The sequence below is a fragment of the Boleophthalmus pectinirostris genome, unplaced genomic scaffold (assembly GCF_026225935.1).
Source record: "Boleophthalmus pectinirostris isolate CB_2022bp ecotype Guang Dong unplaced genomic scaffold, ASM2622593v1 HiC_scaffold_2, whole genome shotgun sequence".
NCBI lineage: Eukaryota > Metazoa > Chordata > Actinopteri > Gobiiformes > Gobiidae > Boleophthalmus > Boleophthalmus pectinirostris.
The window spans coordinates 8,894,625-8,909,888 of NW_026571152.1; the positions used below are offsets into that span (position 1 = coordinate 8,894,625).

The following is a 15,264-nucleotide window of genomic DNA, read 5'->3' on the forward strand; positions in this document are numbered from 1 at the left end:
ATAAATGACAACACTTTTACTTTGTTAAATGTTAAAACTTTAAACTGTTAGAAAAATGTCTTCCTTGTGCGTCACTTCATTCATTTTCAATATGGTTCCATTACACAACTCTACTTTCGACATATTTTACTTTTCTTTTCTGCTTTTTCCTCACAAACTGCCACTTAGGTGAAAATTACGACACAAGTCAGAGTAAGAAAAATATGAAAACTTGTCGTCTTCACTTTAAGTAACATAAACTAGATGCAAACTCCAAAATATCCTCTTGAACTTGTAGTTTAAACATCTACAAACATGTTTTAAAATGTCCCTGTGTGTCAGATGCCCTCCCTGTGTTTCCAGGTGGTCTTATTTCGTGTAAAGTAAGTCTGTAGTTTTCACTTTTCCACAGACATGTTGTGAAATGCGTGGGGTTTTTGTATTAGTTTAGCAGTTCAGATTTCGTCGTTTCTTTCATTTAAGTGTTACTGCTCTGGAAAAAACTATATCTAGGTAACTTATCTAGACTTAAATTAAGAACATTTTACTTTATTTGAGTAGATTCAACCTTACAAATCCACTCCAATCTACCAATGGAATAAGTGTGTTTGTCTTAATTTAAGCAACATTCGATTTTGTTTCTTATTTTATGTTCAAAGAGTTGTTGGTTTTTTTTATTTTAAGTGTAGCAAGATGTATTTTCATATTTTAAGTACAAAAAGTCTTATTCCACTGGCAGATCATTTACTTGTCAAGTGAAATTGACTCAAATCATGATAAAACTTTTTTTAATTCAAGTCATCTTAACTTGTCAAAATGTTGTTTTTTGCCGTGTGCTGGTGGACAGGTGTAGAATATGCACTTCAATTTAAATACCCGTCAGGAAAATCACAAAACAGCCGACAGTCGCTCAGTCGGTCAGAGTGTTTCCCCGCTGATCTGAAGATTGGCGGTGCAATTCCAGCTCCCACAGATGAATGCTGTTGTTGTGTCCTTGGGCAATACACTTAACCCACCTTGCCCCCAGTGTCTTTGTACACTGGTGTATAAATGTGTGTGTGTGGGTGAGTAGTTCTTTGTTGTAAAGTGATTTGAGTGCCTTGAAGGTGGAAAAGTGCTGTATAAAAATGTGACTATTTATCAATTCAATATGATTCCAGAATTATTCAGACCAATTTCAAATGTTATTTTTATTTTATTATTATTATTTTTAGGTAACGTGCATTTCATTGCACTGATTTGTTAATATATGAAGTTGTCCATAATCTAACCTCCCACTTGCAATGATGCAAAGATTAATTTTGCTTTTAACTAAATAAGAAATGGTGAAAAATTATCATTGTATTCTTCATTATACAAGCTTTTGTACATTTGTTTTGTGTGACATAAACATAGAACAGTTTGGCTTTCTGAGTATCACCAAATGTAGAACGGGTCTGCACTGACATTGTGATTAAACATGTCTAAACTACGACTAAACCAAGGCTAGAAAATGTAAGTAAACTTTTCTGTAAACAGATACAACAGTGAGCTGTCAGAATGATTGGATCTTCTAATATGTGACTCCAAAAAGTCATGCTCATTCAAAGGGAAACTTTTATTTTTATTTGAAAACAAAAAAGGTACAAAAACAAAAAAAGTTCAAGCAGACCTGTTATGCCAAATAGACTTTTCAGAGCTTTTTACCATGTTATACTTGTAGTTGTTTCCTCTTCTCATTTCCCCTCTCGAAGTTGTATTTGGTTAATTGGTGCATGTCTGACTCATCTTTAATCACTTATTTTCAGTATGTCATTTTGCCAATCAAACTCCATTTTCACTGCCACCAGTACATGCCCACTGCTCTGTAATTTTCCAATTTTATTTTCTTATTCTGTCACACATGTAGGATACAGCTGTGTCATGTAGTCATTTTGGTACAAATGTGAACTATTCTGTGACGTGTTAGTGTGATCTGCAGCTGTCCATCGGAGGAGTAACATTCATGGAGACATCAGTGCCCACTGGGCACCGGAGTTTTCTAACTCAGAAATCAGTGCACTTGTTTCTTTTATTAAGTAGGCTTAAATCAGACCTGGCCATTGTCCAGCTCTCGAGCCACAAACAGACTTTTGATTTACTCTGTCCAGCCTGTTTAACATAATCTGAAATTGCAAAATAGACATAGACTTTTTTTTTTTATTACTTTTTTTTAAGGCAACCTCACTTTTTCATTAACCTGATTCATCAGACAGTTTCACTTCGTGGAAACTGTCTGACCTCGCACCATTAGAATTCGTTCTCTCGATGAACACAAAAACAAGAGAAAGGTTTGGGTTGTAGTAGTATCGAAAGTGATACTAATCGCTACTAAAACTAATATCGTAACTATATACTCATTTGAGCAGGTATCGATACTAAAAAGTCAAATTCACAGAACAGAAATGAACCTTTAATTTTTTTTTTTTTTTTTTGTACTTACAAACTGAACTCTCTCCATGCAGGACTCTTTTAATGAATACACATACATAATAAATACTAATTACTATTCTGTAAAATATCTGTGCATGTTGTCATGGTAACAGCATGTTTAAATCAATGTGGATTTTAAGCAGTGAATGCTCCATTAGCTCTTGAGTTTGCTTGGTTTTATCGCCCCCACCTGGACACTTAAATAACAGCTGCATCTCATAAGATAGTTTCACTTTCATTTAATCTTTTGACGAAATCATTATTATACTACAAGAATAGTATTATTACTCTATATTTATTGATGTATTTATTTGACGGAGATATTACATGTACACTTTTTTATTTTCTGATCTATGTTCTAATTTTGTTTCGTCATCACAAACAGACCTGCAGTTGTGTTTTGTTTCATTCACAGATTTAGACTGAGGTCTTCTCTCAAACAGAAAACAATGTTCCACCTTGTGATGTCATGTGGTAATACTGGAAGTGCTCCAGTGTGTTTTTAAACTCCATACACTTTCACTAGAATTGTTGGAGATTCAGACTGACTATTAATAGATAATTCATCAAATAAATGTGAATGAAACAAAACACAGCTCCAGGTCTGTTTTTGAGGCGGTAACAACATTATAACATGGCTTAAGCTCACGAAAGTCAATTCTATGTCATGTTGGACTTTTAGGCGCAGTGTGAATGTGAACAGTGATAAACTTCCAGACTGTTTCAATAATGAGTCCCTTTGACAGATTCAGATGAATAATATGTGAAAATATCCAAACTCTGATTTGTTACTAAAGAATTGTGTAAGATTACAAAAAAGTATTCTTTATTTTTTATTATTGATATTAAGTGATATATTTTAAGTTTACAGTTAAGTAAATATTATTTATGTCCTCAAATGCTTTTCCAAGACTACTACCACTAATGTTTATGGTAAATGGTCACATTTTTCTATAGCACTTTTCCACCTTCAAGGCACTCAAAGCGCTTTACAACAAGGAACCACTCACCCATTCACACACACATTCGCACACCAGTGTACGCAGACACTGTGGGCAAGGTGGGTTAAGTGTCTTGCCCAAGGACACAACAACAGCATTCATCTGTGGGAGCTGGAATCACACCAGCCAACCTGTGGGTCAGTGGATCTGACCGCTCAACCTGTGATGTTTATGTCGAGAGCTGGAATCAAACCACCAACCTTCAGATCAGTGGCTCCACCAACTGAGCTACTGCCACCCATTTATTTTTATCTTGAAAATGATTCTGAAATGACTCTGTTGATAACCCTACACAGCAAAAACTGGAGGGTTCAAATTTAAGGGTGAAATATTTCAGAGTTGTTTTTAACACAAAAAGTGTCATTTTAACTATTTAAAAATTAAATGGGGGTTTGAGTTGATAAGCCAGATGTGCCAGAGTTGATATTGTTGAAGTGAATTCAACTTCCACTAGTGTTCATTCAACTTCCCTTGGTGTTAATTTGGCACCTCCAACCACCACTTCAAACTCCCACGAGAGAAGACCAGTTTGAACCAGTTTTGTACAGAACACATAATTTCATCTTAAATTAATTAAAATGAAGAGTAAAAATAAAACACCTCTGTGTGTTGCTTAGCTAAATCTGAATAACTTTACAAAGTGTTATCTGTTTACTCTCAAAACCTTAATATAACTCTTAATTTTGGGGTTAACTTTGGTCCAGTGTTAATTAACATTTCCAAAAATGTTAAATTAACTCTAGAAAGGATTGGACTGGAAAATGTTAAAACTGATTCCGTGAGAGTCAATTTTAACACTCCACTTTTTGCTGTGTACTTGAGTTGAGCACTATATATGAATGGCATCTCGTTGCCATTTCAGAAGGACATTTCACTCGTGTGTTTTGTTTTATTTGTTTTATTTATTTTTGTATTATTTCATTTTATTTATTTATCTCAGGTCTTCGTGCTCTGGGTCTTGGCTCATTTCCTCCTCCAGATGATTGGATGTGTCTTCAGACCTGAGTCTCCCTGAACCCTGCTCTCCTCTCTCTCTCTCCCTCTGCTGTTCTATGTTCCTTTGTTTTCTCCCTTTTTCCTTTGTCTTTGTCTCTGCCCCTTCCCTCTCTCACTCTTCTTCTTTGCCTTTCCCTCTTTCTTACCTTCCTCCTCTCTCCATCTCTCTTCCTTCGTCTTAAGTGTATTCAGTAATCACAGACACATCTTTAAGTTGCTTTAAGTTAAGAGGTAGCAAGTTACAATTGTAGCCACAGCTGCCCTGCTCCAGCGGCCCCTCCGACCACCACGAGTAAAGGTGGATGAAGTGTCTTGCTTAAGTACACAACAACAACACTTAGGGGTTGGGGGGCACTGACCAAGCTCAAGATCTGGAGGGTCCCACTGCTCCTGAGAGATTTAACCCAGAGACACTGAACAATGGCTCAAACATAGAGGTACACTTTATTGCAGACCTTTATTGCCATTTACGGCTTTTTGGTTGACTCTGATTGTCCCGTTTAAGCTCACTTGGAATTTCAAAATAAACACATTTTGCACTGCTTTTATTTTAGATGTGTTTTTAATGACATTTTTTGTAAGGCAACCTCACTTTTTCATTGCTTAGTTACCTCCCCATTCAACCTCCCCATTTTGACAACATATTTTTTTTGGATTAGAGACGCAGGTTTGACGCTGTTTGCACACGGTCATCAAATTTCAACTCAAATGAATATGTGTAGGTAGTTCATTTGGGCAGTTGTATTCTGCTCAAATAGGGCTCAAACTAAAGGTAACACATATCCACAGGACAATTTAGCCATCGACTAATGTTCCCACTGTAGAATCACTATTATTCACGCATTTAGATGAATTTGGGTAGAGGAGCTCATTTCAACAGGTCTGTATCTTTTATCAAATAAGGCTCCCATTATATAGGAGAAAGAAATGACAGGAAACACTCAAATCTTTCTTTATTTTAAATAGCATTAAAAATATAATATATCATAGGCTACAGTGTGAATTTCCTGTTATAATATAGTGATAGTTTATTTTTACAGCGCCTTTCTAAACAAAGTTACAAAGTTTTCCACACATGGAAACAAAATAAAATACGATGTGAAGAAAATGATAATGACAAAATCAAATATTAAATCCAAACTATTCAATTATCTAATGTAGATATTCTGCCGTAAATCTAACACACACATGTGGTTGTTTAAATGGTCCAAACAGACAATAAAACCAAGGCACTTTTAAAATGTTACTTGTTACTCCACTTCTGCTTCAAGAGCTCAAATCGACAGCAGTTAAACTGGAACAGCACTTGGGGGTTGTGCACAAGGGCATTTAACCTGATTCATCAGCTGGTTTCACTTCATGAAAACTGTCTGACCTCACAGCATTAGGATTTGTTCGCTCAAAGGTAGGTGAGTACTTTTTTTTAAATTTAACCAATCGCTGACATCTGTAATGCGCCGAAACACTCAGTGGTGTCCAAGTACTTACCGGCACAACAGCAAACAAAGCAGAGAGTGAATATGTCTGTCAACGATCATTGTCGTCTCTGCAAGATGAACTTGTGAATTAAAGGTGCAATAAAAATGCAAAGTTTGTATTTGACAAAGGAAGTCCAAAGGAGGATAGTGTATGCTGCTATCAGAACTCGGGTTGGTTCAGCTCTTCACTGATTGGCCGGTGCGCGGTCTACAACTTTCTTGCAAACCATTTAGTGTATTCTGATTCCTGATCTAGTCGCTGGAGAGAAATGAAATTGAGCAGAGGCACTAGGTGGCACCAGCCTGACTAATGCGCAGTAGCATTAGGGAGCTCAAATTGACGGGTAGTTCAAATCGACAGGACATTGGCCCTCCACAATATTAAAAATAAATAAATATTGAGTAATTTAGCAATCTCTCCCAAGCCCTATTTAAACCCTCCTTATGATCAGCTGTAAGATTCTATGCTATGCTCTGCCCACAAGCTGACATCACCCACGCTCCTACATGACAAATCTCCATAAATGTACAAAAATCGTACACTACAAACCTGATGCGATGTGCAGAAGTTTCATTAATACTCTGAAGGGGGAGTGACTTAGTGCAGAGAGCAGAGAGAGGTGGCCTAACCTCACCATACTTTACCTTGAACACTTACCACATTCAGGACAGTCAGTCTTCTCCGCTCTCCGGTCCACGCCCCCCGCGGCTCTTCTTCTGTTCCTCTTCACTCACTCTCACAGTGGCGGCGACAGCACAGGCCCGGAGCGAGAGACCCCCCTGCTGGTCGAGGCCCCTCACAGCAGACGGCCGCGTTCACGCCGCACCTGCGTCAGAGCGGTGCATGCTGGGAAGTCCCCGCTCACCTGCGGAGGCGGAGTCCAAACCCGCATATGTCCTCGAGGCTTCATCTGCCATCCCTGCAGGAGTCCGACGGGCCACAGGGGGCGCTGTCAACACCTCTGAGCGAGCGCCAAACACCAGGTCCTTGAACGCATCGCAGTTTACAGGAGAGTGGTGACACACAGCAGGAAGTGTTTGTGGATATTAAACCTGTTCACACTCATAATGACAAACTGACACTTAAATAATCCATTTAAAAGCTTAAAAACGGCAAAGCACTCTGAGATTCACCAATGTCCGATTTGCTTTTAAATTGTATTATTTAAAGATATACTGTGTAACTTTTCTGATAGACGGTTACAAGATGTTATTACTTTACCTTCAATATTCCAAACTATGACATTAAACTTTTCAATCTCCATAGAAACACGCCACTAGGGCAATTTACAGGTGAGATCTGTGAAAAGGCGACCCCACTCACAGTCAGAATGCATGTTTTAAAGGTATTTTTAGCAATGAAAACACACATAATCAAATAAATGCATCTTATATAAGTTTAATAGCGTATTGTGGAACATACCAAGCAAAGCAATAGCATCTCCATGGTAGCGGAACCCCAACCTGAAAAGTTACGCAGTGCACCTTTAAAGGTCCTATATTATGCAAAATTGTCACTTGTGAGCTTTATGCATTATCTCTAAAATGAATCTCCCTCCCCAAAGCTCAAAATTGTGACGTCATGAAGCGGTAGTTTTCACATTAACAGCTCCTTTTACCTTTAGTTTCGCAGAGATTGGCAATTCCAGGGCTGAATCATCCATTTGGTTCTCGTGAAGGTGGATGGAGTTTAAAAACATAGTGGAGCACTTCCTGTATTACCACATGACATCACACATTTAATGAGGAAACAACATTATTACATAAATCAGAAAGTAGTGTTATATGCATCCTTTAAACTGGCAAATCCCCACTCCCTCAGCCGCTTCTCAAGACAGAACCAAACATGTTCGTCCAATCAGATTTGTTTATTTCAGTGACACATAAGCATGTCTATGTAACTTTTCTGGTGAATGATCTGCTTGTCCTTTCTGCTTGTCACCATGGAGATGAAATTGTTTTGTCTGGAATGTTTCAAAGTAAGGCATTAAATAAAAAAAAAAATAAATAGAAGAAGTTTGGATTGGTTTGATTTGATGATTTATGTACAACAAAGTTAATACTGTGTTGGTGTTTCTTAAATAAAATGAAAAATTAACAGTTATAGTCAGTATATCTAGGCTAGGGTGACCAGAATTTCAAAATAAAAAACTGGGACATCCCTGTTGTGCTGTTTTTGTGGTTGGTAATAATAAAATTGTGAAACGAATGTGTAAATAAAGAAAATTGTAATGCATAGACCATTCATGACTAACATGTGAGTCAATATACATTTTCTTTGTGTTTTGGTTATTGTTTAAGCAGGTTTTCTGTATTTTACCGAAAACAAATTACATTATGTCTCTCTTTACTGTTGGCTCTATCTCTATCAAATTGATCAAAAATAGGGACACCCGGGACATTTCTTGTATAAAACTGGGACAAATCAGCAGTTTTGGATAAATCTGATGGGACAAGGGACACAGGGCTCAAATCTGTGACTGTCCCGGGTGAATAGGGACATCTAGTCATCCTAATCTAGGTTATATTTTACTTCACTTGTTCACTTAAAATATTTATATCCTTCTTAAATGTTATAAATTTCTCCCCTTTGACTATAAGCCTATATCAAATCCTATCGATCCCTATCCCTTCAATTTTAATCTCCTGTCCTACACACCTCTGCTCGCTAGATGGCGCTTGTCAGTATTTCAGCTCCCTTTCACACCTGTGTTTTTCCCGAAGAACACGCTTTGTTTTGGTCCGTCCCAAGATGGCGTCCGGCGGAGATGACAGCGAGGCTCTGCGGGCTTCTCTGCGGGCTTCTCTGCTCTCCTGCCTGGGCGCTTTGGACCCGAGCGTCACCCAAACCCTGGATGACCGTGTGCTGGAGCTGTTCCTGATGAGGACGGCCGAGATGAGGCGGAGGAGGGTCCGGGAGACGGAGGCCAGGGCGCGGAGGCTGCGGCACTACCTGCGGCGGAGGAAGACGCTGGTGCTGTCGGCAGTGGCGGGGGTCCTCAGCCTCGTCAACTCCAAACCCAGAGAAATATGGAGCAGGGATCGGCCCGTGGAAGGAGGTAAAACGGGACTAAAGGAAGACTATTGGACTTAACTAGGTCTCAGTCAAGCGCTAAACCTGTGCTAAACAAGGACTATTCTCAGGCTAACCCAGGACTAAACCAGGGCACAGACCAGGATTGAACTAGGTCTCAAGACAGCACTAAACCAGGGCTAATCCTTGACAATTCTTGGACAAAAACTGGACTAAACCAGACTAAACTAGACCTATTCTTGGACTAATACCGTGGCCTTATTCAGGACTCAAATCAGGACTAAACCAAGACTAAACTACCTCTCAAACCACCACTAAACCAGGACTTAATAAGGACTATACTAGGACTAAGCCTGGGCTGGACCAGGATTTGAGTACTAGATCTCAAGACAGAACTAAACCAGGGCTAAACCAAGACAAATCTTGGACAAAAACTGGACTAAACCAGAAAAACCTAGACCTGTTCTTAGACTAATACCATGGCCTTAATCGGGACTCAAACCAGGACTAAACCAGGACTAAACAAAGACAATTCTTGGACAAAAACTGAAACAAACCAGTACTTAACTAGATCTATTCTTAGACTAAAACCCGGATTTAACCAGGATTCAAGCAGGAGTAAAACCAGGAGTAAACCAGGTCTAAACCAAGACTAAATTACCTCTCAAACCACCTCTCAAACCACCACTAAACCAGGATTAAATAAGGACTATTTTATGACTAAACCTGGACTAAACCAGGATTTAACTAGGTCTCAAACCAGCGCTAAACCAGGACAAAAACAAAACAAAACCAGGATTAAACCAAGACTAAACCAAGCCGATACTTGGAAACAAGCAAGATTAAAACTAGAACTATTTTTGGCCTAAACCAAGACTTAACCAAGACTAAACCAGGACCAAAGTATGGCTCAGACAAACCAGTGGTAAATAAAGGATAACGTGTATGAACAGGACTAAGCAAGGAGTCAGTATGCCTAATGACGACTAAATTAAGATCAAAATCAGGACTGAAAAAGGATTTAAACCAGGAATATACCAGGATTTAACTATGGCCCTGTCAAAGCACATTTAAACCAGTACTAAATATAGGATTCTTCCATGTTGGACTAAGCTAAATATCTCTAACCAGGTCTAAAATAACATCAAAAATGACAGCTGAACTAGGATTTAAACCAGGATTTAAACAGGAACTTTGTTTCCTCAATTAGCTTTATCCCCCAGGTTTGTTAATGGCATCATCTAAAAAATATAAATAATTTGGACTAAAGTAAAGAGTTGATTAATTTCTTGTTTTCCAGGAGATTTTTGGCAGTCAGCTCAGCGCTTCACTGATGAGGAGTGGAAGGCCCAGTTTCGGGTCACACGCGCCACCTTCACCCACCTCCTGCAGCTCCTCGAGTCCTCTATCACCCGAAAGAAGACCCACATCCGAATGCCCATCGACGCACGCCGCCGCCTCGCCATCGCCCTCTGGTGGTACGGGCGGGGAGAGGAGTACAGGCACATCGCAGAGAGGTTTGGCGTTGGCGTGACAACCGTCTGTATCATACTGCGCCAGGTCAGAGGAAAACTACAGGATTTGTCTATAGTTTATGCAAAATAACATGTATGTATTGAACTTAATGTATTGTTTGGATATCATTACACTAGCATAAGTACAACCATTGATATTCTTCCATTTATTTTGTATCTGTGGCAGGTTACCATGGCGATCGTCAACAAACTGTTTAAAAAGTTTGTGTTGCTGCCGAGTGGAGAGAAGTTGGACGCGGCCGTGAGAGCCTTTAAAGAGCTGGGTTACCCTCAGTGCGCAGGGGCCATCGGGGCCACTCACATTCCCATTGTAGGCCCCAGAGAAAACCCACAGGACTACATGAATTCCAGCGGCTGGTACTCCGTCATCCTACAGGCCGTGGTAGACCAGGATCTACAGTGAGACAGCTGTTTTTACCATTAGAAATATGTTATAAATAGGGCTGTGCAATGAATAGGCTTGTCACAATAACTTAGTTTGAAGTAGGGGTGAGCGATGTGCCAAAAAATTCATATTATGATTTTTTTTTTTTTTGAGCCAGATAACAATTTCAGTTTTTATTGCCCAGCCCTGTTTTGTAGTATGATATATTGCTGAAGAAAATATAGATGATAAATAGTAATATTAAAACTAGTTTATATCACTGACAGAATAACCCTAAAGCAGAAATATCTAAAAAATAAATAAATAAATAATTTCATACTGTGACAGCTTCATGCAGAAACTTCATGCAGCTTGAGCAACCTCTAAAACATCTGCTTTTTCTTCCAAATTTCATCCTAAATCATCTTTTGGAGTCTAAAGCCTAATGCAGGGTTCTAATCAAGGTTATCTGAAACTTTATTTTTTGCCATGCTTTGATGACCCACCCTAGTCTGCAAATGTCTGAATTTTGCTCAAATATACAGGAAAAAATCTGGCTCTTTAAGTAACTGATAGTTATTCACCTTATTCCAGAAGTTGCCGTGGGCACCGACATGATCATTTGAGTTGTGTCATTTTATATGGGGCTAAATGTCACCACATAAAAGTATGGTTTTGGAGCGTTTAGAGACAAAAGTGGGCAGGCTGGAATAAAGTGAATAGAAGTTATTTATCCCACCTCCTACAGCTCAAATCTTATGAGCATAGAATAAAGTAAGTCCCCACAATAAATACTGACCCCCAAAAATTATTGTTCCATCTCATTTAATGAATGATAAGTTGTGATTTTATTTTGACAGGACGATTAGTAATTAATCAGTCAGTAAAGATTCTAATAATCAGTTATCACTTTGGGTCTACAGGTAATCCTCTGTCAGTGAAAGAATGTGGTTTGGAGCAAAGTTCAGACTTTGGAGGAATATTTCTTAGATTTTTTTTTGCAACATGGAGCTGATTTGAAAAGATTTGATTGATTCTTTGGTCACTGGTCATCATTCTTGCTCCTTTTTTGATCTTGTCTGAATGTAATTTTTTTTCCTCTCAGTTTCACCCACGTGTACGCGGGCTGGCCCGGCAGCAGCTCCAACTCAACAGTTCTGTCCAGCTCAGACCTGCTCCTGAAGGCAGAGGACCAGCTGCAGGGAGCCCTCTTTCCACAAGAGGTCAGTGTGGAGCTAAGTCACTGCATTTTCTTGATTAGTTACATCAGTGTTCTCAGATATAAGCTTAATGAATTTTGACATTTTCAAGCAGAAACATAAGCTGCTTACGTTACATGCCAGAACCTGCAGCCAAGCCAAGATATGTTCCCAGTATAAAGTGGATAAATCAACATTGGCATAAAACATTTCCATCTCCTTGGAGACTAGAGGATGAGGTTGTCAGGTTAGCGGTCAGATCGGCTTATACATGTTTTTTTCTTCTTTATTATGCATTTTTTGGCTGGTGCGACTTATACTCCAGAGCGACTTACAGTCCAAAAAATACGGTATAACATAGATTAAAAAAATAGTGTATTATGGGCCCTTGAAAGTAACTTGACGCTCCTGTTTTGCAGAAGTCCATAGTGTTGAATGGGGTGGAGATCCCGGTGCATCTGATCGGCGATTCTTCGTTCCCTCTCAAATCCTGGTTGCTGACGGGCTACGACCTCGACCTCTCACCCCAACAGCGCCGCTTCACGTACAGCCTGAACGCCGCGCACTCTGTGGTCGACTCCGCCTTCTCTCGTCTCAAAGGCAGGTGGCGCTGTCTACAGAAGAGGAAGGACATAGAGGTAACTGCGATGCCCGGGTTGGTGTCCGCCTGCTGCGTCCTGCATAACATTTGTGAATATTTGGGAGATGAGTACTTTTCCGAGTGGAGCGAGGACAGAGAGGTGGGGCCTGGACTAGCTTTTCCACAGCCAGAAGTAGATCCCTGTGAGACGGAGGGTTACGGGAGAGCGGAGGTGATCAGGCACGCCATGACTTATAACTTTTTAGAAATCCAACAGCAACCGACTACCATAAATGGATTTACTTTTACATACGAAGACTGAAGAGAACTGTTTGTTATAAGAAACATTTGTAAAGCCTGAACTAAAATGGACTTTTTTACCATTTATTTTTTAACCATGTTTTAGTGTACTGTTGCTTCATTCCTGGAGTTATGTTTTTTGTCATTTGCACATGTGTAAAGTGGAGATATTTTATAAAATGTACTTTATAGAGTTTTCTACCTTGTTATAATATTGTGTCATCCCTGTATATTTCAGTAATCTTGCAGTCTCTTCTACGCACTATTCAAACCCTCCTCAGCTGTATGAGACTGTACAAAACAATACACTACAACTTGACAAATCTGATGTGATGTACAGTAGTTCATTGGCGGGATGTAATGGCGATGTAATATGATAGTGCTCTGATCGTGCTCTGAGAGGGGAGTGACAGTGGAAACATACGTTATTATGTTTTGTCTCAACAATAATACACCATAGAAGTGTAATGCCACCTCTCCAAGTATTTTATTATATTAAAAGTTTGGAGACTAAAAAAGAACAAAGTAACAGTTTTACCTCGTTTTTTTTTTTAAATATGTAGTTTGGGGCGTTTGGGGCATTTGAGTCCAAATCTCCCTCAGCTGTCTCTGGGTGAAAAAAATTATATTTGTTAATGTTATAGGTCAGGGGTGTCCAGACTTTTTTAATCAAGGGCCACATATCTAAACACAGACAGAGCTGAGGGCTGTAGACTGGTGCTCAATACAGTGAATAATTGAAATATGTGCATGTTTAACACGTTAGAATGATCCATCCGTCTTTATTCATGCTAAGATATTTTAAACCACACACTAAATATTAAATATTGGCTTTATCAAGGTGGATTTTCAAAAAAACTTGCAATAAAAAGTACATTTTTCATTGATGGAATTCTCTTGGAAGCCTGAGGCCCAAGAAAAATTTGTCTAAGGGCTGCATTTGGCCCATGAGCCATAGTTTGGACATGCCTGTTATAGGTTTTCGTATGTGATAATTCTATCTTATCTCAATAACAAAGAAAAGGGAAAAATATTTTTGGTTCTGTTTTGTATTCTCAGAAGGGAGCTGGAGGGGGAGCTCTATCACTAAGTTTAGAGTTAGAGTTCTTAAAGTGACGTAGTCTGGATTTATTAGAATGATTCAACCATAGTCTCATAACAATTCAAAAACTATGTTGTATATATTGTCATTACAGTCTGTTATTGAGGCAGAGAGGATTGTCTAAAGACAAACGATCCCAGATGCTTTCTCCTAAACTAAAATTAAACCAATAGTTTTTGTGTGTTTATTACATTGACATGAGCGATATAGCCTGCTGCGTAGTTACATCTGCACATTAGAGCACATCCTCCACATCTTCACAGACCCTTTGTGATGATATAAGAGGGTGAAGAGTAAACCAAATGTCCAGATATTGCAGAATTAAGGCAAAATCTATATGATCACGCTTTAAAATCACACATGTGCCAAGTAAGGATCACTCATGTTTAATTTGGTTACTTTTAAAATAATTTCTTATCTACAATTTCATTTAATGACAAAACATCTCCAAAAGCCGACTCTGTGTTACCGCTACATCTTCACTGCCAACATGACGTCCCCGACAGATTTAGTCACGTGGTGCAGGAGCCACAATTCATTACACCATTCAGTGCAATCAAGACTTCAGTGAGTGTTATACTGGAGAAACAAAACAGCCAGTCCAGAAGAGAATGTACCAGTGAGCAAAGGAGGCCATTTTTGTTAATAAAGACAATGCTTGTTTGAACAGGAATGGGGGCTTAGACATAATTTATCTTTGACCTAAATCAAAACACAACAAAGGTAAAATGCAGTAACAGGGCTGACAGTTAAAAGGCCTTTAAAGTTCAGATGTTGTTCCTCTTGTGTATGTGAGAGGTACACTAATGATGAGTCAAAAACATAACTTTTCTGGTGGAGGTTCTGTCACCTGCTTGTTTCCATGGATATGCCATTGCTCTGCCTGGAATGTTCCACAGTATGACATTAAACAGATCTTTTTTACATTTATACAATTACATGTAGTTTTACTGTGAGTGGGGTCGCCTCTCTCTACTGACCTGTAACTTGCTCTGGTTTGGTTTCCATGACGACAGAAAGGTTTAATCTCATACTGTGAAACGTTACACAATGCAGTTATTGTGCTTTTGCTTTGTGTCAGTGAAGAATGTGTAGTCAAAACAAGACAGAGTTGAGCCATAACTTTGTCACCAAAACAAAACATCAAAACAAGTATTATGAAGGTGTTTTTGATCTTAACTCAATTTTGAATGTAGTAGTGAGATTTAATGTCCACCCATTGAAGTTTGGGCCATTCCTCTCATC

At 39.0% G+C, this 15,264-nt stretch overlaps 1 protein-coding gene across 1 annotated transcript; it reads left to right on the plus strand.

Annotated features, from left to right (window-relative positions):
* The first annotated feature begins 8,637 nt into the window (after window positions 1-8,637).
* Window positions 8,638-13,446, plus strand: LOC110155131 (uncharacterized). Its single transcript, XM_020919191.2, has 5 exons — window positions 8,638-8,964; window positions 10,240-10,499; window positions 10,641-10,873; window positions 11,944-12,061; window positions 12,457-13,446. The coding sequence occupies exons 1-5, from the start codon at window positions 8,658-8,660 to the stop codon at window positions 12,937-12,939; spliced, it is 1,401 nt and encodes a 466-aa protein (XP_020774850.2). The 5' UTR covers window positions 8,638-8,657; the 3' UTR covers window positions 12,940-13,446.
* The last annotated feature ends 1,818 nt before the right edge of the window (window positions 13,447-15,264 follow it).

Excerpts from the sequence above, each read along its gene's own strand:
- LOC110155131 (XM_020919191.2), top strand. The coding sequence starts at position 8,658 with ATGGCGTCCGGCGGAGATGACAGCGAGGCTCTGCGGGCTTCTCTGCGG. Across the intron at positions 10,874-11,943 it reads GTGGTAGACCAGGATCTACA|TTTCACCCACGTGTACGCGG; the intron begins GTGAGACAGCTG and ends TTTTCCTCTCAG. Across the intron at positions 12,062-12,456 it reads GAGCCCTCTTTCCACAAGAG|AAGTCCATAGTGTTGAATGG; the intron begins GTCAGTGTGGAG and ends CCTGTTTTGCAG.